This window comes from Phyllostomus discolor, chromosome 14 (genome assembly GCF_004126475.2).
Source record: "Phyllostomus discolor isolate MPI-MPIP mPhyDis1 chromosome 14, mPhyDis1.pri.v3, whole genome shotgun sequence".
In the NCBI taxonomy this organism is placed as follows: Eukaryota; Metazoa; Chordata; class Mammalia; order Chiroptera; family Phyllostomidae; genus Phyllostomus; species Phyllostomus discolor.
The window spans coordinates 43,969,889-43,994,667 of record NC_040916.2 but is presented as its reverse complement, the minus strand read 5'-3'; the positions used below and the strand labels follow the sequence as shown (position 1 = coordinate 43,994,667).

General features: G+C 45.0%; 1 protein-coding gene and 1 long non-coding RNA gene across 4 annotated transcripts; one reads left to right on the top strand and one right to left on the bottom strand.

Moving 5' to 3' along the window:
• Window positions 1–142: 142 nt before the first annotated feature.
• Window positions 143–1,316, top strand: LOC118498156. Its single transcript, XR_004900677.1, has 2 exons — window positions 143–1,020; window positions 1,127–1,316. It is a non-coding gene; the product is annotated as an uncharacterized LOC118498156 (long non-coding RNA).
• Window positions 1,317–8,680: 7,364 nt separating this feature from the next.
• Window positions 8,681–19,399, bottom strand: FCGR1A (Fc fragment of IgG receptor Ia). Of its 3 annotated transcripts, none has more exons than XM_036015257.1 (6): window positions 19,326–19,399; window positions 18,897–18,917; window positions 17,898–18,155; window positions 13,122–13,376; window positions 11,598–11,882; window positions 8,681–9,243 (listed from the first exon to the last, which is right to left on the bottom strand). In XM_036015257.1, exons 1-6 carry the CDS (start codon window positions 19,354–19,356, stop codon window positions 8,957–8,959), a joined length of 1,137 nt encoding a protein of 378 aa, XP_035871150.1. In that variant the 5' UTR covers window positions 19,357–19,399; the 3' UTR covers window positions 8,681–8,956. The 3 variants fall into 3 exon arrangements, with proteins under 3 accessions (XP_035871150.1, XP_035871151.1, XP_028358894.1); XM_036015258.1 differs by lacking the exon at window positions 11,598–11,882 and adding an exon at window positions 10,049–10,333; XM_028503093.2 differs by having other exon boundaries at window positions 17,898–18,152.
• Window positions 19,400–24,779: the final 5,380 nt, after the last annotated feature.

Here is a 24,779-nt window from a genome sequence, read left to right as displayed (position 1 = left end):
GCGGTCCTCCCTCTCTCTCTGCACCTCCCAGCAGCCCCTGCGTGAGACGGCTGGTCGGGTCCCTCCCGCCCTCAGCCCGGCCCCCCCCACCCCCGACCCCGCCACCAACTCACCCCCCACTCCCCCACCCCCTTGCCCCCGGCCCTGGCCTAGGTTGGGGCTTTTCAGCTGCGTGGTTCCGCGGTTCCGGGAGGCCGCGGCCATTGCCTGTGGTTTCCCGCGAGGTTTCCTTCCTTCTGCTGCCCACTCAGCCCACTCAGGAGCCGGCTTCTCACACTGGCCAGGCGGAGTAAACAATTAGGGCAAGATTTGGGGGGCTGCTCAGAGTTGGAAGCTCTTTTCGGTACCGGAAGGAAGAGGACACACATGACCTCTCGCTTTCCTCTGCCCGCACAGCAGATGCTGCCAACGCACTCTAGCACCCGTTTCTTGCCCCCGCGCGCTCGGAGGAAGCAAGAATTTCTCTTAGGGTCTTGGGGGAGGTTGCGCAGAGGGCGCACCAGTCAGCTTCGGGCCGCTGCGTCCTCGCGCACGCGCCGCAGCGGCCTCCTCGGCAAGCTCAGGTCTCAATGTGCCGACCACAGGGTGGCGCCAGCGGCCTTCCGCGGGACACAGGTCAGAGAGCTACCGCAGTGGCCTGTCCATCTCGCAGCCAGGTTCCAACCGCTAGTTAACTGTGGAGCTAAAAAAAAAATGTATTAATGACTTTCTTAAGTACCTGATTTACAATATTCTATTCTATTTACAATAGAATATGTACAAAATTCCATTCTATTACAATAGAATATTTATGATCGATGAGTGGCAAGCAAATTTGAGAACTAAGAAAACTATGAATACTCAATGGGTTTATAATATTCGGTTTTGGGGGGGAGCGGGCGGGGGTAAATAAATGAAATGATTTCTTCTCAATTATTTGAGAAAATATAAAACACCAACTTATCTTCAATGTACTCCTTTTACTTGAAGATGTACCCTAGCCTATTGTGATGCAGCCGGATTCACGGACGAGTAGATCAGGTATAGAGCTATGCATAAGTTTGTTGCCTAGATAAAGTAAGGTGTGGTTATCAGTATTTCTTACTTACCCTCTCTTTGCTTTGCTCTTATGACTCTTCCTCCACAGCCAAGCGCTTTTTGGTTATAGTATAAGGAAGAGGGAAGGTCTTGAAATGAAAGTTGTTGTAAATTCTGCCCTACCTCTACTATGTACCAGGACTCAGAACATCTCAACATGGGCCAGTGTATCCACTTCTAACACATAGCTTTGCCCCTAACACCCATGAGTAAAAGATAAAAAAAGACACAAAAGTTTACCTCTGGCTTACAGTGCCTTTGTGTCTTTGGTACACTCAGATTTTTTTTTCCTTTACTCTCAGGGTGATGTATCATGAGTGGGATGGGTGAGAGATATGCCCTTCTTTTGTAAACTGGGAGAAGGGTATGTGGGAAAGTGTAGGTGGGAAAGGAGAACCAGTTTCGAACATTTACCGCAGGCACATTCTTAGGCCGTGCAGTATAATGAAAGAGTGCATGAGGAAGTTGATGATTTGGACCTTGATTCCCTCAAGCAGTTTGCTTCTACTGCTAACTGGTGAAATTCTAAACCCTGACCTTGATTTTAAAAAGTACTTTATTTATTTATTTTTAGAGAGAGGGGAGGAGAAGGAGAAAGAAACATCAGTGTGTGGCTTTCCCTCTCACATGCCCCCCCCCCCCCCCCCCCCCCCCCCGCCGCCATGGGGACCCAGCCCGAAATCCAGGCATGTGCCCCAACCGGTAATTCATCCAGCGCCCCTTTTGCTCACAGGCCAGGGCTCAATCCACTGAGCCACACCAGCCAGGGCATAAATTTCAAGTCTTCACTTTACTGTGTTGCTCTTGGTGAAGAGCAACAGTAAGTGGACTCGCCCTTCCACTCCATGGTTCCTGGACCCACATATTCTTTCTACTGGGGTCACAGTGAATATAAGGCATCTTGGAGAGTTGCACCTCCATTGTATCTTCCAGTTGTTCCTTCGGCAGGCTGTCCAACTCTCCTAGGCCTGCCAGTCAGCAGTTTCTGGGTAGTGCGGTATATGATCTGCCCAAGTCCAGCGGTCACAGCCGTCCTGCACTTTCACTCCTGCTGGCCTGGTTACATGCTCTGCAGTGCAGGAGTCCATGCCTGAGGATCAGGCACTCCAAAAGGCCCTGGAGAGTGTGCTCTCTGAGCCGGGGGTGGGAGAGGAAAGGCAACCCATACCTGGAGTACATGTTGATTCCTGTGAGAAAAAAACCCGATGGCCCTGCCAGGATGGAGGGGGCCCAGTGTAGCCAATGGGATACCATGCAGCCAGTGGTATTCTCGAGGTATAGAATCCCAGCAGAGGCTCAGCCTTGGTCTCTGCTCCTGGCAGGTTGAACATTTGGCAGCAGCACTAGCTGCATGAGCCGTGGTGAGAGTCCATGACGCTGGGCCACGTGTAGTCTCTCTCTCTGCCACTGTGGCTGGTCTGCTTCTGTTTGCATTGCACCGAGTGTCTCTTACTTGGGAGATGTTCTCTGCTTAATGGGTGATAAAAGATCTTCACACTTCATGCCCACTGCCCTGTGCGCCCCCCACCCCCCCATGTTTCCACCACGGACCTCCCTGTTCTTACTTTTCTAATCTTCCTCCTAGGTGCCTCGATCAGTCAATCAGGGCGTTTGTCCCTGCCTGGAGTCTGGATATAGTCTCACCTGGGGTGATTTCTCTGTGTGCACAAAGTGGGTGACTCAGGTCGCCACCTGAAACCCTGCCAACTGGGATGACTTTACTCACCAATACCTTTAAAGGCCTCCTGTGAGTTGCTGCACATTTTCAACTTGCAGCCTCATATTGATTGGTCCATTTCAAGCTTTTTTTCTCCCCTTTCAGCTGGTCATAAGGGATACTCATGTAACCAAAGGTGCTGGTGGGTGCCGTGGGTGCCTGAGCTACCTGCTCATACAGTTTGTGCCTTCTTGTCCTGCCTGGTCTCAAAAGTACTATTTTTGTAAAATTGTCACTGGGCCACACTGACCTAATGACTTGGAAGATCTGACTATACCTAGCTCGTGATGGGTGGTTCTGTCCTCATCGTCACCTAGTGATTCAAAACAAAACAAAACAAAACAAAGCCAAACAAAACAACTTCTCTGTCCCTACCAGGGCCCAAAAGCACACTAAAAGTTGTTTTTCAAAAGGCATCTCCGTTGCAGATGGCACAGCCTCACTCTGGGATCACAGGGGGCTCGCACTGTGATTCTCCAGCTAGCTCTTGCCAGACGCTATGCAGGACCTTTTCTCTCCGCCGATACTCCCAGTGCCACAAGGTTTGCTGCGTTCTTTGGCCCAAGTGGTAGAGGCTTGCTGCATTCCAGCTTTGGCCTACTGAAAGCCCCTTTGTCCCGTGGTGGGGCAAAGGTGTAATGGCCACCGTAATGAGAAGATATGTTAAGAGTGACACACAAAGAAGGCAACTCCATAGACTCTCATACAATTCACTATAGAGTGATTTACTTGTAGGAATATTGGGTTGGAACAGAACAGATGACCCAGCAGTCTGCACAGATTCTTCACTACAGACTCCTGTTACCGTACTTTTTTTTTTTTTTTAGTAGTATAACTCAGGTACTAATGATTGAGAAGACAAAGGAACCAAGAGTGCAGTACATGCCATACTTCCTGGTGGTCTTGTGATAGACAATGCTTATAACCAATACTATCACCAGTTTGGTGGCCCTGCCATTCCGAGCATTAGCAATAAAAATGTTTATGGCTCCATTTTAAGGAGCACAGATAATCACCAACCAGAAGGCTCTGAGGTGGGTCAGAGGTCAAAGCATGGAATTTAAAAATGAAATGAAGTTGCAGGCACAGAGCTGGAGCTGTTTCAGGCACACCTGCATCTCTACACTCTTCGGGGCTCCAGGTCCTGGTCAAGGCTGGCAGCCTCCCAACGTTCCCTGATATGGGCCCACGAAGGATCCTCACACAGGGAATATTCTGCTTGTAAAGCCTGGAAAGGCCCACCAAGTGCTGTGATTTCTTTGAGGTAGGGGGGGATAGGGTGCAACAATATGGTTTTGAGGCCAGGCCCTGACTCCTGGACTTACGGGTGTGGCAGCTCCCTGAATCTTTCCGAGTTTATCTCCCACCCTCTGGAGCACTGAGTTTCTCCAGCATGCCGGTGCCACTTCCTGCTTGTCTGGTCTGATGAGCATAATGCCATTGTTGTAATGGATTAATATGCAGTTCTGCGGGATGACGGAGATGAGGGCGAGTTGGCTTAGCTCTGGGACAAAACTGTATATTGTATACTGTATATTCCACGTGAATACAAACTTGTGATTCAGACAGGAAAGAATGCACATCACTGGTCACATACCAAGTGCCTGAGGCCACAGTAATTTTCTCTAGTAGAGCTACCACATCTGGCACGGCAGCTTATGATTGTGGCTACCACTTAGCTGAGCTTGCAGTTGTATCCAGAATCCATTGAAGCTTCTGTAGAGACCGGTCTGCTTAGTTGAATAAAGGTATAATTGGGATCACTTCCATCCTTTCGATTGGTATGGTAGCCACTAGCCACATGGGACTATTTAAGTTCAAATTAATTAAGCAAAATTAAAAATTTAGTTCCTCAGTCACACTAGCCATAAAGTGCTCAACAACCACATGTGGCCTGTGTCTCCAGTTCCAGATGGAGTAAGAATAAAGAGGAGCAAACCCTTAAATGTACAGGGCCAAGGGGCAAGGACAGGACCCCTACCCCTGGAGAAAAATTTCAGGCCTGCGCACCCACCTGGGGAAAGTGTGAGGTGGTGCCAGGCCTTGGTCAGACCCAGCCCTCAGGCTTGGGGAATAGGCAGGCAGGCCCCTATTTGGGGGACACCCAAGAACCTGTTCCTGGCACAGATAAAAGCTAGAGATAAGGGTAGACTGATGTGCAAATTGTTCAATTAAGAACTTGATATAATCATATGAATTTTTTAAGCATTGACATACATATGAGAAAAAAAAAACTGTGACAAAGATTACAAGCATGGAAAAGTCTGGAGAGGAAGCACAGGAGAGTGGGGGAGGGGAAGCCCTTCGTGGTGCCTTAGCTTCAGCCCGGGTCATTAGTGCTCTGCCTCTGCCCACATCCCCGCTGACCCTCTACCCGAGGGAGCCCTTGCCCTGAAACCCTCCTCCCTCTGCGGGCAGGTGGAGGGGCTCTCTGCTCTGGGCGTGAACGTCACTTCCTGCTTTAAGCCCCTGTTCCTCGGGCCAGCATCTTCTACAGACGGTCCCGCTCCAGAGTGTCTTTGGGCCTCTTGTCCCATGGGCCTCATCCCTGCGACTCCCCTCCTTTCCCTGTTTCCCCACCACACACGACAGAACATTCTGTGCAATCAACAAAACTTCTGCTGTTACATATGATCACGTCATTTCATAAAAGTGTTGGAGTTGCTGGACTTCTATTGAGATGATAATTATTGTACTGCTTCCTGAAGGTGAGGGTGAGAGGACATTCTCATTGTCCACAGTCTAAGGTGCTTTTCCATCTCCTTCAAGTCCCAAGTTGCTCGAAGGTGCTTTCAGGTGGCGCGGGTGTTAAAGTGACCCCTGCCAGTGGAGCCAGAACAGAGCCTAGGCGGGGCTGTGTCCCTGTGTAGCAGTAAGCTACGTTTTTTTTAACCAAATAATCTAGAAGTATGTTGCTAGTTTTGTTTATACCCTTTTGGTTTTTTCCCTAAGCTTTGGGAAAGTTGTATTCATATATGACAATTTTACCTCAGCTTGTTCTGTGGAATAGCAGGGAAACATTTTGTCTCCAAAACGGAGCCCAAGCGGGAGAGGAACATATCTTGAAGCTAGTTCGTGAGCACCCAGAAAATCAGAAAGGTAAAGTAAGTCGGTGACAGGTAAGAGCTCGGGCATTATGAGGTCACTGCCCCTCCCCACCTGAAGCTGCTCCTTGCAGCGCCAAGCTGGGTGATCTGGAATTAATTTATTAAGAAAAGCAGCAGCTACCTTCTGCTTTTCCTTAGGGCAGGGGACAAGGACAGTCAAGCAAGATCCCCGGTTATCGCTGCACACAGAGAGGTTATGAAAAAGCCTCAAATGAAAAGGTAGAAATAATGCACCCGCTTCTCATGGTGAGGTGTGTGGGCACCCCCTGCTGGCGCGCTGAAGGAGGAGCGCTCTGAAGTAACCGTCCTGAGCATGCAGAGACGCAAGACCATTTCACTGACTCTCAGAAGTCATTTTTTAAATTTTTAAAAATTATTTTATTATTAAATTACAATAGTCTACATTTTCCCTCCACCACTCCCTCCACCCCAGCCAAAACCACCTCCCTCCCTTGCTTCCACCCTCCCTCTTGGTTTTGTCCATGTGTCCTTTATAGTAGTTCCTTCTCCCCACTGTCCCCACCCCCACCTCCCCTCTGGTTACTGTCAGATTGTCCTTAATTTCAATGTCTCTGGTCATATTTGATTTGTTTGTTCTGTTGATTAGGTTCCATTTAAAGGTGAGATCATATGGTATTTATCTTTTACCACCTGGCTTATTTCTTTTTTAAAAAATATATTTTATTGATTATGCTATTACAGTTGTCCCATTTTCTCTCCTTCACTCCCCTCCACCCTGCTCACCCTCTGCCACCCACATTCCCCACCTTTAGTTCATGTCCATGTGTCATACATACAAGTTCTTTGGCTTCTACATTTCCCATACTATTCTTACCCTCCCCCTGTCTATTTTTTACCTACCATCTATGCTACTTATTTTCTGTACCTTTTCCCCCTCTCTCCTCCTCCCACTCCCCTGTTGCTAACCCCCCATCTGATCTCCATTTCTGTGGTTCTGTTCCTGTTCTAGTTGTTTGCCTGGTTTTTTTTTTAGGTGTGGTTGTTAATAATTGTGAGTTTTACTGTACATATTTTTTCTTAGATAAATCCCTTTAACATTTAATATAATAAGAGCTTGGTGATGACGAACTCCTCTTACTTGACCTTATCTAAGAAGCGCTTTATCTGCCCTTCCATTCTAAATGAAAGCTTTGCTGGATAGAGCAATCTTGGATGTAGGTCCTTGCTTTTCATGACTTGGAATACTTCTTTTCAGCCTCTTCTTGCCTGCAAGGTTTCTTTTGAGAAATAAGCTGACAGTCTGATGGGAACTCCTTTGTAGGTAACTGTCTCCTTATCTCTTGCTGCTTCTAGAATTCTCTCCTTCATTTTAATGTTGGGTAGTGTAATTATATATGTGCCTTGGTGTGTTCCTCCTTGGGTCCAACTTTGGGACTCTCTGAGCTTCCTGAACTTCCTGGAGGTCTATTTCCTTTGCCAGATTGGGGAAGTTCTCCTTTATTATTTGTTCAAATAACTTTTCCACTTGTTGCTCTTCCTCTTCTCCTTCTGGTACTCCTATAATTAGGATGCTGGAATGTTTAAAGATGTCCTGGATGTTCCTAAGCCTCTCCTCATATTTTTGAATTCTTGTTTCTTCATTCTTTTCTGATTGGTTGTTTCTTGCTTCCTTTTGGTCCAAACCATTGATTTGAGTCCCAGTTTCCTTCCCATCACTATTGGTTCTCCGTATATTTTCCTTTATTTCACTTAGTGTAGCCTTCATTTTTCCATCTAATTTGCAACCAAATTCAACCAGTTCTGTGAGCATCCTGATTATTAGTGTTTTGAACTGTGCATCTGATAGGTTGGCAACCTCTTCATGTCTTAGTTGTATTTTTTCTGGAGCTTTGATCTGTTCTTTCGTTTGAGCCATTTTTTTTTGTCCTGATGTGCCTGTTACCTAACGTAGTGAAGGGCAGAGCCTTAGGTGTTCCCCCCGGGTGAGACAACCCATGTGGCTGGGTTGTGAGGCTGTATGTCGGGGAAGGGTCCGAGAGGAAACAATGACACTTGCTCTGCTCTCTGCCGAATTTCAGTCCCTTCTCTTGCTACCACAAGCAAATTGGGCCCTTCTGGTGCTGATTTCCAGGTGGGTGGGTTTGTGTACGTTCTAGGACCCCGTGGGTCACTCTAACAAATTCTCCTGTGACTCTGGGAGTTTGTATCGCTGCCACTTCAACCCTCATGGGTGTTTTCAATCAATGGTTTGAGGCTCTATTTCCCCAAGCTGGGGCCCTGGGTTGTGCAGTCCGTCCTGCTCCCCCTTTGTTTCGTCTGGTTTATCTGTGAGCGAACGTGGGACTGTGTGCGCCACCAGCTGCCGCCGAAGTCTTGCCAGCCATCTGCAGCCTTGCGCACCCCATTCACAATCTGCCACCTTGCTTGGTCCACCAGCTGCCACCTTGCCACAAGTCTACTTGGTCCCAGTCGCCTGTCTTCGCCCCTCCTACTGGTCTGGATGAATGTTTTTTCTTTAACTCCTTGGTTGTTGGACTTCCATGCAGTTCGATTTTCTGGCAGTTCTGGTTGTTTTTTGTTTTTAAATTGTTGTTGTCCTCTTTTTGGTTGTGTGATGAGGCACAGTGTGTCTACCTACGCCTCCATCTTGGCCAGAAGTCCCCTCTCAAAAGTCACTTGTAAGGCAGGTGTCCTTCTTTTTGTTCTATACGATTTATTCCCTGTTGTGCCCTCATAACCCGTCTCTCTCTCTGTCTCTCTTTCTGTCTCTGCCTTAATCTCTTGTACATATACACACACTTACCTTTTTACCCTTTCCCCAGAAATATTGCTCAAAATACCCAATAGGATAATTAGGTTAGACTTGATTTTCAAGTTTTTAAAAATTGCTTTGCAAAAGGTCTCACATCAAATCATCCCTAATTATCAAATGTCCAAGTTTTGCTCCATTGAAGTCAGCTCATTCCTTTGCTTTATTTAAGGGTTAGTTGGATGCCGTGGCTCTCACAACTCTGGCGTCTTTTACCTTTTGGATGTTTATGCTCCGTGCTCATGGAAAGGAAGGGGCAGGGCCTGTCTTGACTTGTGGGCACCCTCAGAGCTGCTCCTCCTGCTCCCCCTCCTCCTGGGGCTTCTGGGGCGTCTCTTGCGGCTGTTTTTGTTCCTGATATTTCAGCTGTTCTTCTAAATGTTTGTCTTCTCGACGGAAGGAAATTACCTTCTTCCCATAACCAGAGTCCACAGGAATTTCGAAAGTCAACTTTCTCTTTCTCTGCAGTTTCTTATATATTATCACACAGAAAACAGTGCTCAACAAAAACATTATTCCCACTGCCAGGTGGAGCAGGACATGAAACCACGCGGGAGCTGGTGACTGGAGCCCTGTGAGAGAAAATGAGAGAAGAAATGCTCTTCAGAAACCAGGGGCATCTGACTGGGTTACGTTTGGGAGAGATGGTTGGCTGGGACCTGCCATCCCTGTCCCCAGTGGAGATGCCAGTGATATCAGGGGGCAGGAAGGAGCTGCAGGCTGCTCTGACTGGGCCCTGCGGTGTACGGCCAAGGGGCAGGTTCCTCAGAAAACCTTCACTGCCAGGGCCCTGTCGCTGGGCTTTCTCCCTAGTTTCAGAGACAAATGCTATTTCTACTTAGTGCTTGAAATGAAGTTGAACTGAAGATGAACACTTGTTTTTCCCCCAAGGGGTTTTTTGCTCTGGAGCTCACAGTCCCTTCACCTCAGCCAGATACAGACACCTGGGCAGGTATTTGTGTGCAGCCCTCAGAATCCTCATCTCACCAGCCTGCCACATGAGGTCCCTGGTTCTCAGGACCTGTGATACTAGATATTGCTGATTAAGTTGTTGGTAAGAGAGAAGGGGCAGAGGGAGGGATAAGAAGAAGAGACAGAGAACAAAAGAGAGGGAGAATGGAAGACACAGGAGAAAAAAAGAGGGAAGGACAAAAACAAGGACATAAACAGAGAAAGGAAAGGAAAGGAAGAAAGGAAATGGAAGGAAAAGAAAGAAAATGTAATGGTGTTTACAAGGAGCTCAGTGAAGTTCCAAATCAAGGGCGGAAAGGCCTGTTCATAGCATCTCCCTGCCCAAGCCGTGAGCAGACCACAGTCCCGCTGGCACCAAGGGAGCGTCCTCCCTTGTGCCAGTCAGGCCCCATCAGCCTCACTCACTGAACACTCGAAGCTCCAACTCAGGGCTGCGCTTGATGACACCTCCGTCTTCTGTGGCGGCCTCACACCAGTAGAACCCGGAGTCTTCTCTCCCAGCTGTTCGTAGCTGGTAGCCAGAGGATGCGGTCCTGCTCGCCAGGGTCTGGTTGGCCACGTAGAAGGAGAAGTAGAGCTGCCCAGGAGGGCTGTGTGGGAGCAACCTCGTCTCACAGCTCAGGTCGACCGGCTTGCCCTCTAGCAGGGGCAGTGAAGAGGATGCTCTCAGCACTGGGGCTGGAAACAGCTCTAAAGAAAAAGTTGACAATTGCCTGCTTCAGAGTTAAGGTTCATTTGGCAGAAGACATACTGCCCCTACCCCTTTGGGAGCCTGTCTCCACAGAGTGCATCCATAAAACCCAATTTTTTCCACTTCCCGCAGAGAGGCACTTTTGGGGTTTCCTCATAGATACAGTTACCAGCTTGCTCACAGCCTCCTGGGGAGAGTCCTCTCCACAGTTCATGCTGCCCTGAATGACCATTCACTATACGACCTATTCGCTATTTGCTTATTCGCTATACGACCATGCCTTTGGGCGATGTTTGGCCAGGAGGGGATACTCCCACACCCTGGCCAGTTCAGTGTCTCATTACTCGTGTTCCGGCCTCAAAAGATAATCTGGGAGAATGATTTCTTTCCCATAGGAATTAGCTATTTTTTTTTTCAGACGGAAAAAAGCTGCTAGTGGTTATGAGTGCTGAGATGAAGTCCATGAAAGAGTCACGACAACGGCCACATGCAACTGGAGCAGAGGAAGCCGCTCGGACAGCAGACGTTCAGAGAGCAGCGGACCCAGAGAGGCCACGTCTCCCCAGAGAGATGGACAGAAAGTATAGCCAAGGTCCCATGCCTTCCTGGCCGCTGTTTCCAGCAGGCGTGTCTAGCCTTTTGGCATCTCTGGGCCACACAGGAAAAAGAAGAGTTGTCTGAGGCCACATATTAAATACATGAACACTAATGAAAACTGATGATCAAAAATAGGTCTGGACATAGTTTTCATGATATCCACTAGCACAGATAAGCAAAAAAGTCCCCGCATGTGGCCTGCGGGCCGCAGGCTGGACACCCCTGCTGTGGAGCTTTTATGGGCCACACGAGGTCCCTGGTTCTCAGGACCTGTGATACTAGATAAGAAGAACTCAGTATATTGCTGATTAAGTTGTTGGTGAGAGAGAGAAGGGGCAGAGGGAGGGATAAGAAGAAGAGACAGAGAACAAAAGAGAGGGAGAATGGAAGACACAGGAGAAAAAAAGAGGGAAGGACAAAAACAAGGACATAAATAGAGAAAGGAAAGGAAAGGAAAGGAAAGGAAAGGAAAGGAAAGGAAAGGAAAGGAAAGGAAAGGAAAGAAAATGTAATGGTGTTTACAAGGAGCTCAGTGAAGTTCCAAATCAAGGGCGGAAAGGCCTGTTCATAGCATCTCCCTGCCCAAGCCGTGAGCAGACCACAGTCCCGCTGGCACCAAGGGAGCGTCCTCCCTTGTGCCGGTCAGGCCCCATCAGCCTCACTCACCAAACACTCGAAGCTCCAACTCAGGGCTGCGCTTGATGACACCTCCGTCTTCTGTGGCGGCCTCACACCAGTAGAACCCCGAGTCTTCTCTCCCAGCTGTTCGTAGCTGGTAGCCAGAGGATGCGGTCCTGCTCGCCAGGGTCTGGTTGGCCACGTAGAAGGAGAAGTAGAGCTGCCCAGGAGGGCTGTGTGGGAGCAACCTCGTCTCACAGCTCAGGTCGACCGGCTTGCCCTCTAGCAGGGGCAGTGAAGAGGATGCTCTCAGCACCGGGGCTGGAAACAGCTCTAAAGAAAAAGTTGACAGTTGCCTGCTTCAGAGTTAAGGTTCATTTGGCAGAGGACATACTCCCCCAGCCCCTTTGGGAGCCTGTCTCCACAGAGTGCATCCATAAAACCCAATTTTTTCCACTTCCAGCAGAGAGGCACTCTTGGGGTTTCCTCATAGATATAGTTACCAGCTTGCTCACAGCCTCCTGGGGAGAGTCCTCTCCACAGTTCATGCTGCCCTGAATGACCATGCTATTTGCTATACGACCGTGCCTTTGGGTGATGTTTGGCCAGGAGGGGATACTCCCACACCCTGGCCAGTTCAGTGTCTCATTACTCGTGTTCCGGCCTCAAAAGATAATCTGGGACGATAATTTCTTTCCCATAGGAATTAGCTATTTTTTTTTCAGATGGAAAAAAGCTGCTAGTGGTTATGAGTGCTGAGATGAAGTCCATGAAAGAGAAAGTATAGCCAAGGTCCCATGCCTTCCTGGCTGCTGTTTCCAGCAGGCGTGTCTAGCCTTTTGGCATCTCTGGGCCACACAGGAAAAAGAAGAGTTGTCTGAGGCCACATATTAAATGCACAAACATTAATGAAAACTGATGATCAAAAATAGGTCTGGGCAGCCCTGGCTGGCGTAGCTCAGTGGACTGAGTGTGGGCTGCGAACCAAAGTGTCGCAGGTTCGATTCCCAGTCAGGGTACATGCCTGGGTTGCAGGCCACGGCCCCCAGCAACGGCACATTGATGTTTCTCTCTCTCTTTCTCCCTCCCTTCCCTCTCTAAAAATAAATAAATAAAACCTTTAAAAAAATAGGTCTGGGCATAGTTTTCATGATATCCAGCACCACAGATAAGCAAAAAAGTCCCCTGTGTGAAGCCTGTGGGCCGCAGGTTGGACACCCCTGCTGTGGAACTTTTATGGGATTCTGTGGGTTATTTTCTACCTGCTTTAGTGATTATTTCATGCAAGTAAAATAAAATTGATGAAATGGATCCTCACTATGCCCTGGCCTTGAAGTTAACTCCTGAGTTTATTTACAGGGCACCAGAGTATTCTGGAAAGAGCAACAGACTGGGACCCAGAGAACCTCAGTTCTGGTCCCCCCTCACCCCACCCCCCAATCCCCAGCCACTGGTCATGTGACCTTCAGGAAGGCAGGTTCTCAGTTTCTTCATTTGCAAGTTGAAGCCATCATTTAGGATGGTTTCACTGGTCCTTAAAACTACAGTTCTGTGACGATTCAGATACAATACCTTTAACAGTGACGTTTACTCCTGCTGATGTGAAGTTAGGCTTCCCGTACAAGCCTGAGCAGTGGTAGATGCCACTGTGACTCACGTTGGTTTTCGGAATGGTGACTTCAGGATTCCAAGGAGAAAACTTAAAGGTCGTGCCATTGTGGTAGAAAAGCACCTTGTATATCCTCTTGTTCTTCCATCCGTGACACCTCAATGCCAGAGGTTGCCCTTCAGTGACAACTCTGCTAGAGACCTGCAGTAGTAGCCAATCTGGAAAACGGGACCCAAAATGCGTGTGTACAGTGGCACAGGTGCCCTCAAGGAAGCCAAAGCTGAACGCTGGGGGCTTTGTCTTTCTCCTCGAACATCCCACCCTGGAGCTCTGCTGAGTCTGAGGCCTATCTCCCACTCCTCAAACCCCCTCAGCTTTGCCGGGAAGGACAGTAACCTTCACCAGCAGCCCTGGACATGGCCCCTTCTCGTCTTCCCTGACCAGATCTTAGAGGTTGTTTGGGACAGCGGTTTTATCACATGTGGTGGGTAGTAATCTAAGATGACCCCAGTAAGTCACACCCTTGTCTGATCCCCTTCTAGCCACCAGAATAGGACAAGTTGATGGGATGTCCTCCCAGGATTTTGTTACATTAAATAAGCCTCTTTGCTAGCTGTCCGGGCTGAGCCTCCTGCTGGCCTTGAAGACAGGAGCTGATGTGTTGTGAGGTGGTCCGTGACAGAGGCATGCGGCAGGGGGCCTCCGGCTGACAGCCCACCAACGGGCAGAGACTTCAGCCTTATAGCCACAAGGGGCTGGATTCTGCCAACGACCCTGTGAGCTTAGAAGAGCTGCAGGAAGGACCACAGTCCAGTCAGCACCCCGATGGCAGCCTCAACAGAGCACCTAGCTAAGCCGTCCGGAGGCTCCTGTCCAGTGGAAAGATAATGGATGTCGTCTGAAGCTAAGTCGGTGGTAATTTGTTACATAGCAATAGAAAACTGATACACTCAACTCCTGACTAATTTGCTCATAGGATCACATATACTAAGACAAGCACACAAAATGGCAAACATATCCAGACATGTTTATGCTTCTAAATTAATAGAAATGCTCACATATGTGCAGATTAGTGATACAACTGGTAACAACAAGCTCCAAGTCAAACGGGCCCTCACTTTGGATGGGCACCTCTACATGTAACTAAAAATGCTTCTTCTTCCCTTCCCTGGGCAGTTGGTTTGGCTAAATGAGCATGAGGTTCTTAGAGGACAGAAGCGGAGAAGAGACAGTAGCGCTTCTTCCCCCTCTCAAACTCACTTAAGGGGAAGGCAGGCATTCCGGTGCTGCGCGTAGCACGCTTCTCGGTCTCGGATGCTGCACTCTTTCCTCCCCGTTCCTGTTCTCAACCGAGAGGTGCTCAGAGACTGCACAGCCCACACAAGTCCTCAAACACGGTGGGGGATTTTAACAAACCTCCCTCCGAAAGCATCCAAAAATGCAGTGATGATATAAAATATTTGAATGACACAAGTAATAGACTTAGTTTCATGGATTTACACAGAATGCTGTACCTCAGAGAAAATTCACATACTTTCCAAATGCACATTCAACAGTTACACAAATTGAACACATACCAGACCACAAGGCAGTTTTCCACAAATATCAGGAAATATCATATTTAACAGAAATTCTGACCAGAATGTCAAAAACACTTTTTTGGGGGAGAAAACACTTTCTCTAAAAGTAGAAATCAATGACAAGGGGAAAAAAAGCCACTCTCCCAAAACACTTCTAAATAAATCATGAGTAGAAGAAAGAAAGAAATTTATAAATAAAATTTAAAATATTTAGCCTTAAAAGATAAGAGTATTGCATATCAAAGATTGGGGAATGTGGCTTTTAGCAGACATTAGTTTTCTACTCAAAAATTGTTCTCCCTGTCTTTATTGCCTTGGAGTAGGGTAGAGACACTCATTTTAAACCACAGGATTAGGACCTGGGTCCACAGACCAGCTGTATTTTCTTGGTCTCAGCACACACAGATGGACCGAAGTGTCTGGGAGCTGGTGTACCTGCCATTGAATCCTCCACTGCTGACGAACTGTGGCAAACATCTTTAAATACGGCATAGAAAACATCAACCAAAAAACGATGTAGTATACTGTAGTGAAATTAAACGCTTTTGCTTGTTGAAAAAGAAAACGGCATGCTCAGACAGCAAAAAGTCAGGCCACAGAGCAGAAGATACTTACTACACTTGAACAAGGACTCGTATCCAGGATGTATTAAGAGCTCCCACAAGTCAAAATGGAAGAGGCAGAAAACAATTTTTAAAAATTGGCAAAAAACCTAGGCAGGTACTTTACAAAAGAGGATATCCAAGTAAATAATAAGTGTAAAAAATACTCCATATCATTAGTCATGAGGAAAACGCAAATTTAAACCATAGTGTGATGCTACTGCACATGCATCCGAATGGCTACAGCGAAAAGTACAGGAAACACGTGCTGTTGCTGAGGGACAGCCACAACTCTCACACCGAGAGTGTGATGTGGAAAACTAAAGCTGAATATGTACGTATTCTGTGACCTAGCAATTCCACTCCTAGGCAATTCCAACAGACACGTGTACATGCGTGCACCTACAGACAGGTAGGTATGGGAATGTCCACAGTGAGAGTGTCTCTAAGAGGTCCAAACTGGAAGCAACCCAACAGTCCAGTAAAATGGATCAACATGGGATATTATACAGTGATGAGGACTAACTGCAACTTTACAACATCTATGAATCTTACAATCGATGTGAGTAAAGGAAGCCAGACACGAAGAGCACATACTATACCATACTATATCCATTCATATGAAGTTAAAAAAAAAACAGGTAAAAACATACGGTGTTGGAAGTCAGTGTGGAGGCAGTGACTAGATATGGGCTGGAAGGAGATTCTGTGACTCTGGAAACATTTATTTATCTAACTGCAATTTACTTTGTGAAAATACACTGATGTGTACACTTCAGGTTTGTTGTATGTTATACTTCAATAAAATTCACATTAAAATATCATGTAAAAATAGATAATTGTTGACTTGGGAAAGAATATGCCTGCCAAGAAGGACTCCTTAGGGTTAACTGGGCTCAAACTTGTAACCAGACTCCAGCAGCCATTGCTGACAGGGGCCGCTCCTGCACTCTGCATTTCGGGGGGGGACAAGCCGCAGACCGACTGCCAGCTCCCTGCGCTGTGGTCCTGCTGGCTAAGCCCACCCTTAGGAGGGAGCTCCCCGAATCAGCTTTCAGCCAGTGTCAGACCTGCCTCCTCCAACTGGAACTGCTCAAACCACACAAAGTCTTGCATTAAAAGAGTTGTCAGCTCCCCTCACCTCTCTAGCACAGGAATCGAGTCCCAGAGGCCTGACAGACACAGGGTAAAGCCAGCATTTCCCTGAGATTCTTGATGTTTCCTCAGCTAAAAGACGTTTCCTCCAAAAGCAATCTAGTCCACATAAATCTAATTCCGCCTCCAGGATGGATTCACTTTGCACTGTCAGTTACTTGGAAGTTTTAGCTTAATGCTTCTGAATAACTAAATAATGCATTTGAATGATTGTCCTGAATAATGAAACATTTTGCCCTAAAGAGTATTGCAGTCTCCATCTTTTGATGTAGGTAGAAACCTCTTACAGATTTAAGCAGATGGTAGGCTTTTTTTCTGCTTCTATTCATCAAAGTTTAAAATGATAATAAAATAAAATAAAATAATAAAATTAATAAAATTAAATAAACAAAACAAAATAAACACATTAAATAAATGAATAAATGTATGGGGTGAAATAAATAAAATAAATTAAACAATAAATAAGATAATAAAATAAATACATTAAATAAATAAGTAAGTAAATAAATAAAATGAAGTGAAAGAAATAAAATAAATTAATAAAATAAAATAAATAATAAATAAAATAAATACATGGAATGAAAGAAAAGAAATGAAATAAAAAATAACAAAATAAATAAAAAAATAAGTAATAGAAATAAAACAAAATAATAAATTTTAAAAATAAATAAAATAAAGTTTCACAGTAATTCCATGTCCAGAATATTACCCTACAGATATACTGTGAAATGTGCCCCAGATAATATGTACAAAGATGTTTATTGCAGCACTGCTTATAAAAGCAAGGCATGGGAACACACTAGAAGCTTAGTGATAGTGGTTAAATCAATTATAGCACAGCCATAAGGCAGACATTTGAAAGTATGAGGTAGGTCTCTATTAATATAAACAGACCTTCACAGGTATTTTAGGTGATAAAAGGTGTAGGATAGTATATAGAGTATTCTACCAACCACTTTTTTTAAAGTTTATATTATTAACAGTTTTGTGTCCGTGGAAGCTGTCTGCAGGGCTGGGGGTTTGGGATGGGAGGGAGACTTTATTGTTCATCACTGTCCATTTCTCCAAATTAGTATTATTTACTATGGGCGGGTATAATTTTTAAACAAAACTAGGTAACTTGGAATAATGACAAACTGCTAGGGTCTGAGTTTTACTCTGGATACCCTACTCACACCTGCCCCAGCTGAGTGTTTGGGGGGCACAGTTCGAGGACTCTAATGTGATCTTTTGGTGATCTTGACTTTATCGACCTGGTAGGCACACAGAGCTGAGACTCATACTCAGACAAATCAATATGCTGTCACACACACACACACACACACACACCTGACAACCAGAAAGGAGAAAACGCAAAGGAAGACCTTGTGAACGCCAGCCCTCCTCTCCATGCCATACTCACCTCTGTGGACTTCCAGCTGTATGGGGTCACTTGGCAGCAGGAGACCTGTCTGGCACCTGTATTCCCCGATGTCTTTGACACTGGCCGCAATGATGCTGTAGCTGGGGGTCGAGGTCTGAATGGCTGTGCCGTTGAGAAACCACTGTGTAGAGCTGTCCCAAGGCAGGTGGGCTCCCTCACACTGTAATGTTACATTTTCCTCTGAAAATACACTGACCCACGGAGGCTGCAAGGTGAGCACTGACTTTGCAAGGTCTGCTGGGAGGAAAACAGGAACAAAAATAAGTGGCATAAAAGGAAAGGCTCTGAACAATTAGAGAGGTTTTATAGATAGCATTAGGGAAAAAACATATATTTAGACTAGTCTGAAAAATAAGCAAGTGAGAACCTACAAATCCAGCCATGAAGGATGCCCACCCCTGACTGCAGAGGCCTCTGTTCATGTTATGAAATCTGGGTGTTGCCAATTTGGGGCTCCAAAAACCCCCAATGGAACGGGATAAACAATGAAACAGAGTTTTAAACTGGTACAACTAGGTTGAAGTCGATTTGCTCTATTATCTCTGAAGGTTCATCTCAAGCCTTAATCAGCCTCTGCACTGGAAATCAAGATTCAAACCCCTCACTCTCGAACTGCCCAATGTCTGCTTGATTCTCTCTGAGGAGAAAAAAAAATACTCAGCTTTCTTGTAAGGCGGCCAGTGTGGAGCACACTGGAAAACCCAGCCGGGCCCCTTGTGCATGTTTGCAGCCCTCGCCCCTTCTCGCTACGTAGGCATTAAGTGCAGAGGTCGGAACTCACTTAGAATATCTTAGAGAGAACCCTTAAAAACCAGGATATTATCAAAATCGTACTCTGAATATAGGGGACTTCATATAATTTACAAATGTCCCCCCTTTCTACCCTCTCCCCATACTGTCTTCTGTAGGATAATGAAACCTAGCTTTTGGAAGCAGGAGTATGCCAGAGGAAGAGAAGCTGAGTTAGCCATCACTCACCTGTTTGACCATCAACTGGAACTGTAAGCGACCAAACAATAGAGACATCATCAGTTTGTCCGTGGAAAATGAAAAGAAAAGGGAGAATTAGGGAGACAGAATTAATATAGACTTTAAGGGGCCAGCTTGGGTCTATTAGTTTCCCTCTACCTCCTTTCCCAAAATCAGGTACCAGTGGTACGGAAGAGCCTACAGGTGGTGATTGTTGGGACTTTATTATGACATGATGCTTCTAGGCTTAATGTTGCTGCAATTTCCCTTCCCACCCTTTTGATAAAATAAAGACCAATAAACCATGGAAGCACAGATACAGTCAGTTGTCTCCACACTCCTGAGTTCTAGCCTAGGTTACCAAAGGAAGACAGAAAACCCTCAGTCCCCTTAGCCAGTGCCTGCCCCTTCTGGTGACCCTCTCCAAGCCCAACTTACCCCAAAGGAGCAGAGCTGTTAAGAGCCACATGTTATCTCCAAGGTGATGGCACCAGTGACATCTGTAACATGCAAGACATGAAAGAGAATCTGCTGAGGCTTCTGGAGCCAAGATTAGGAAAGAGGAAGGAAACCGCCTCTTCATGCTCATCCTGTTCCTTTTCTGGAAAATACGTCCAGAATTCTCAAAGCATGCTCTCCCTTTTCTCATACTGCTCAGCCTGTCTCCCCCAGTGAGAAACCCTGGGTTTGGGGTTTATGAAATTCTAAGACTCCAAGGAAGGGCTAATGTTTTATGACATTCTCTTCTGAATATTCCCCCTCTACCAACTAGGTTCCTTTTGGGGCTGGAATATGGCAAATTCCCATTTTTGAAACTGGTTCAAAGCCGGGCTAATCCCCCCAAAACTGGATGAGCTGAAACCAGATTATTCTCCATCAGCCTCCATGAGACCTGTGAGTAGTTACTCATCTGGGAGAGCTCCTCTGATCCGCGCTAGCCTCTGTTCCTCTGGGAATACCTGCAAGATCGGTTTCCCATTTTCATTGAAAAAGAAAAAAGCCATCTTTCTGAAAGACATTATGAATTTGGGGTGTTTATCTTGGCTAAGTTCAAGGAAATTAAATATTTAATGTGAATTCTATAGAGAAGAAAAGTAACTCATATAGAGGTGGAAATACCTGTAAGAAGGCAGTATCAGAGTGTAGATGGGAAGCTCTATGCCACCAAAGTGAGATGTTTCGGGAGGCAGAGTTGTTCAAATATAAAGAGATTTTTTTTTTAGTTATTCTGTTAAGAGAGAAAAAAACTAAGCAGAAACTAGGATGAGTTCAGTGAGAGCAGAAGGGACTTAGGTAGCAATCTCACTGACAAGAGAATTAAAAATGACAAATAACGTTGCAGGTTGACGTGATGGCCCCAATTTCTCACCCCACCTTGAATCTACGCTATCTGCACAGCCTCATGGGAGGCTGCAGGCACTTGCCTGAGCCCAGGCTTTGGTTCATCCACTTGACTTTCATTGGCCAGAGAAATCAATGAAATATGGGTGGAAATGGCATTGTGCTAAGTCCAACCTAGACTTTAGGAAGCTTTCCATATAATCTTGCATCTTCACCTGTTTTTCCCTTATTGTCATGCTAAGAACATGCTCTGGCTGTCGTGAGGCAGAGCTGCCCCAGCTTTCCTGCTGTCTTCAAGTGAGAAATAAATGCTTACTGCTGTGTCCCACTGAGATGTGGAAAGTTTTATAGAGCGATAGCTGACTGATACAAATGCAAAGCAAGGAAAAGGGTGAGGAAGAACTCAGGATATTCTGAGAGAGACAGGAGAAGCCTCAGCTGCTTGAAATTTACATTTTGATTCTATATTTATAACTATTATACTATTTGGTCCTCAAAATTTTCCACGACACAGATGTATCAGAATTTATTTTATCAACATTTCTTCATAGACAAGCAGGTCATTTCTAATGTTTTACTGTTATGATCAGCATAATCTTGTACCTAGTTTTAAATGCTTGACTTATTTCTGTAGGACAACTGTTCAAGAATCAGCACTGCTCAGTTAAAGGAAATAAATATTTTTCTTTGGATGGATGCTGTCAGATGTCTGTCATCATTACCATCATCATTGCATGTGTTTGGAGAATGTTTATTATGTGTCAGGCAAATATACTTGACATGTATTTTATCATTTAATCCTCCCAATAAATTATGAGTAGACACTATTGTGATGTTTATTTTACAAATGAGGAACTAGTCAAAGAGAAATTTGGTAACTTGTCTAAGATTATAAAAAGTGGAAGCAGAATTGAAAACCAGACAGTTTGATTTCCTTTACACTCTCACAAATAGTGTGTCATAGTACCCGCCCCATCCCTTAGGATTCCGGCTTTGTAGTAAAATAGCTGCTTGTTTGAAAATGAGTAAATATGTGTCACCGACCTGCGAAACACGGGGGAATGAGTATTGCTGCGGGAGAGGAGGGAAGGAAAGGTGAAGTGCTTTTTTTGATAAGAACCTGTAGTTCCCAAATGTTAAAGAAATGTAAACCCATGTGAAAAGAACCAGGCGATAATTGAACAAACATTTAACCAGAGTAGTCGCTAGTATTTAATGGCCAATGAAAATCATGATGCTCATAAGGACTATTAGGAGAATTTATACCTAAATGTGACATATATACTTCCATATATTGATGATATTTTATAATACCATCATCCTCATAGGGTTCATATATTTAAAATCATTTCACAAATACACTTTTCTCATAGACTTTGATCTTATTTGTCTATTTTAACTAAAATATTTTTCTTTTTACAATTGATAATAATTTGTGAACAATTACTTGATATATTTTTTAAAAGGTAAAAGAACTTACATCTCATGAAGAATTGACAAAAATTATTTTATTTTTGCCCTGGTTATAAGTAAAAAAGCAGTCAATAATCCTTTATTCCTTACTCATTCCTCCTTTAACAGCCATATATTTTAGAAACTATTAAAATGTATCAACTAAATCTTAGGTAAATAATTGTGTATATGTGTCTACAGCACAATTTTTCCTCAATATGTTTTGTATGCTATAGACTTTCCTATAGACTATAGCTGCAATATACTACTTTTTTATACTTGCTAATGCTGCACGTCTTTTTCAGGAGATTCAGATAAACTTTACCTAAGTTTTTCTTCAACTATCATTCATTATAAAAAATCCCTCATTGGGGCCCTGGCTGGTGTAGCTCAGTGGACTGAGCGTGGGCTGTGAACCAAAGTGTCGCAGTTTTGATTCCCAGTCAGGGTACATGCCTGGGTTGCAGGCCATGACCCCCAGCAACCACACATTGATGTTTCTCTCTCTCTCTCTCTCCCTCCCTTCCCTCTCTAAAAATAAATAAATAAAATCTTTAAAAAAAGAACTGTAATTTAAAAAAATCCCTCATTGGTTCAGTTTTGAATTTCAACTAGAAATTCAATTTTTTTTTATTCTTATTCTTACTTCTTAATCTATGAAATCTTTCTCTGGTTCTTGCATCCTCAAAGTGAATCCATCAACTTTTAAAAATTAAATCCTTACCTACAACTTTATATTTTTTTCATCTAGTCTTTACGGTTAATTTATGGTAGTGTTATAATTTGTCTTTTATAGATTATTTTAACTTTGGGTGCCCTTGTCCATTTCCTCACCCCCTATCCCACTTTGTCATAGTGAATATATGCATCAAGCCCTCTGGCTAATTTTCTTGTATGCCCTTGAGATTTCTCCTTAAGCCCTTTAAATCAAATCATTATAAATCATAGTCTGTTCTGTTACACAAACTCTTCACATCAACCCCTCCCCTAACTTCCACTGTCTGGGTGTGAGTCAGCACTATTCTGAAAGGGCCTTCATATAGTCCCGAACTATAGGAGGAGACCGCAGTGGCTTCTTGGACCTTATGGTATGAAAGTTCTGATCTTTCCTTTTCCCCAAGCTAGGACCTCTTCCCTCCACCACCTTGGTGTGTCAGAAAACACCTTCCGAGTCACGGTAACATGGGCAATAGACAGGTGGTCAAGATGGTTTGCGACTATAGGGGTAGAGGAAGGGTCAGGATGGTAGGGAAGGCAGGAGGTTGACCACAAACTCTTCCTACTTCTTTTGCCCATGTTCTACCCCAGGGGAAGAAAAAACAATCTTTACTTCTTTTTCAGAACTTTAAAAGAGTTATGTCATATTTTATGCAAGTGAAAGAATGCACAATACACGTGTATATGGTTATGATTCACAATAAGCAAATGAAGAGTTGTGAACCCACCACTTAAGGACTAAAATATTACTAACAACACACCAGATTTCCAGCAACGATGGAGTAGCAGAGATTGGATTTATTTTCTCACCTGAAATGACAAAAACAAAATATAAAATAATACCCATTAATGGTTTTCAAAGCAGTACATATCATGCAAGATAAACACCCCCAAATTCATAATGTCTTTCAGAAAAATGGCTTTTCTCTTTTTAAATGAAAATGGGAAACCGATCTTGCAGGTATTCCCAGAGGAACAGAGGCTAGCGCGTATCAGGGGAGCTCTCACAGATGAGTAACTACTCACAGGTCTCATGGAGGCTGATGGAGAATAATCTGGTTTCAGCTCATCCAGTTTTGGGGGGATTAGCCAGGCTTTGAACCAGTTTCAAAAATGGGGATTTGGCATATTCCAGCCCCCAAAGGAACCTAGTTGGGAGACGGGGGATATTCAGAAGAGAATGTCATAAAACATTAGCCCTTCCCTGGAGTCTTAGAATTTCATAAACCCCAAACCCAGGGTTTCTCATTGGGGGAGACAGGCTGAGCAGTATGAGAAAAGGGAGAGCATGCTTTGAGAATTCTGGACGTATTTTTCAGAAAAGGAACAGGATGAGCATGAAGAGGGAATTTCCTTCCTCTTTCCTAATCTTGGCTCCAGAAGCCTCAGCAGATTGTCTTCCATGTCTTGCATGTTACAGATGTCACTGGTGCCATCACCTTGGGGATAACATGTGGCTCTTAACAGCTCTGCTCCCTTGGGGTAAGTTGGGCTTGGAGAGGGTCACCAGAAGGGGCAGGCACTGGCTAAAGAGACTGAGAGTTTTTTGTCTTCCTTTGGTAACCTAGGCTAGAACTCATGAGTATGGAGATAATTGTATCTGTGTTTCCATGGTTTATTGGTGTTTATGATATCAAAAGTCTTAAATCTATCTTTAAATAATATCTGTATGTGGTATGAGGCAGGTATCCAACTTCTTTTCTTCCTTAGGTATAACCAATTGTCCCAGCACCATTAAAAAACTTAAATCATTCCTGATGTGAACTGCCAATTCTATCAGAAACTGTTTTCTTATATATGTGGTTCTCTTCCTAGAGTCTATGCTGTTTCATTCGCAGTTGTCCTATCCTGTGTCAGTACTACGTTGTGTTGACACTGCAGCTCGTTGGCCCTACAGAAGGGATACAGCTGTCAACAAGGACGACTTTGGCTAACAGGGCCCAACTTGGGAGTCTAGCAGCGTCCTGTTTGCAGAGGGCCTGCCTCTTCAGGGTAAAGCCACCAGCTGGGCTGCTAAGCCTCCTGCACTGCATTCACGCAGGCTGAGCAGAACCCTATAAAGGAGTTCCTACAATCATAATTTAACCAATGGCTGGACTGAGACCTATCCAGTCCAATGAGCTCTGTCCTCATTTGCATTGTTAGCAACCTATGGGAGTATCTCCATAGGGACCACTCAGGACTCCCCGATTTTGACTAATCAGGACAGTGTTATTTGAACAGATCAAACTATACAAATTTGTATTCATTATCTACATAAAAACGGGCAAACGTGAGACTAAAGTGGGCCCTTTCGATAACTGAAACTCCCTTTGTCTTAGGGTGGGCACTTTAAGTTTCCCCCAGAAGCTGCCTGCCTCCTGGGCTTGCAAACTTTACCTG

Excerpts from the sequence above, each read along its gene's own strand:
- FCGR1A (XM_036015257.1), bottom strand. The coding sequence starts at position 19,356 with ATGTGGCTCTTAACAGCTCTGCTCCTTTGGG. Across the intron at positions 18,918-19,325 it reads AACAGCTCTGCTCCTTTGGG|TTCCAGTTGATGGTCAAACA; the intron begins GTAAGTTGGGCT and ends GGTCGCTTACAG. Across the intron at positions 13,377-17,897 it reads ACAGCTGGAAGTCCACAGAG|ATTGGCTACTACTGCAGGTC; the intron begins GTGAGTATGGCA and ends CCCGTTTTCCAG.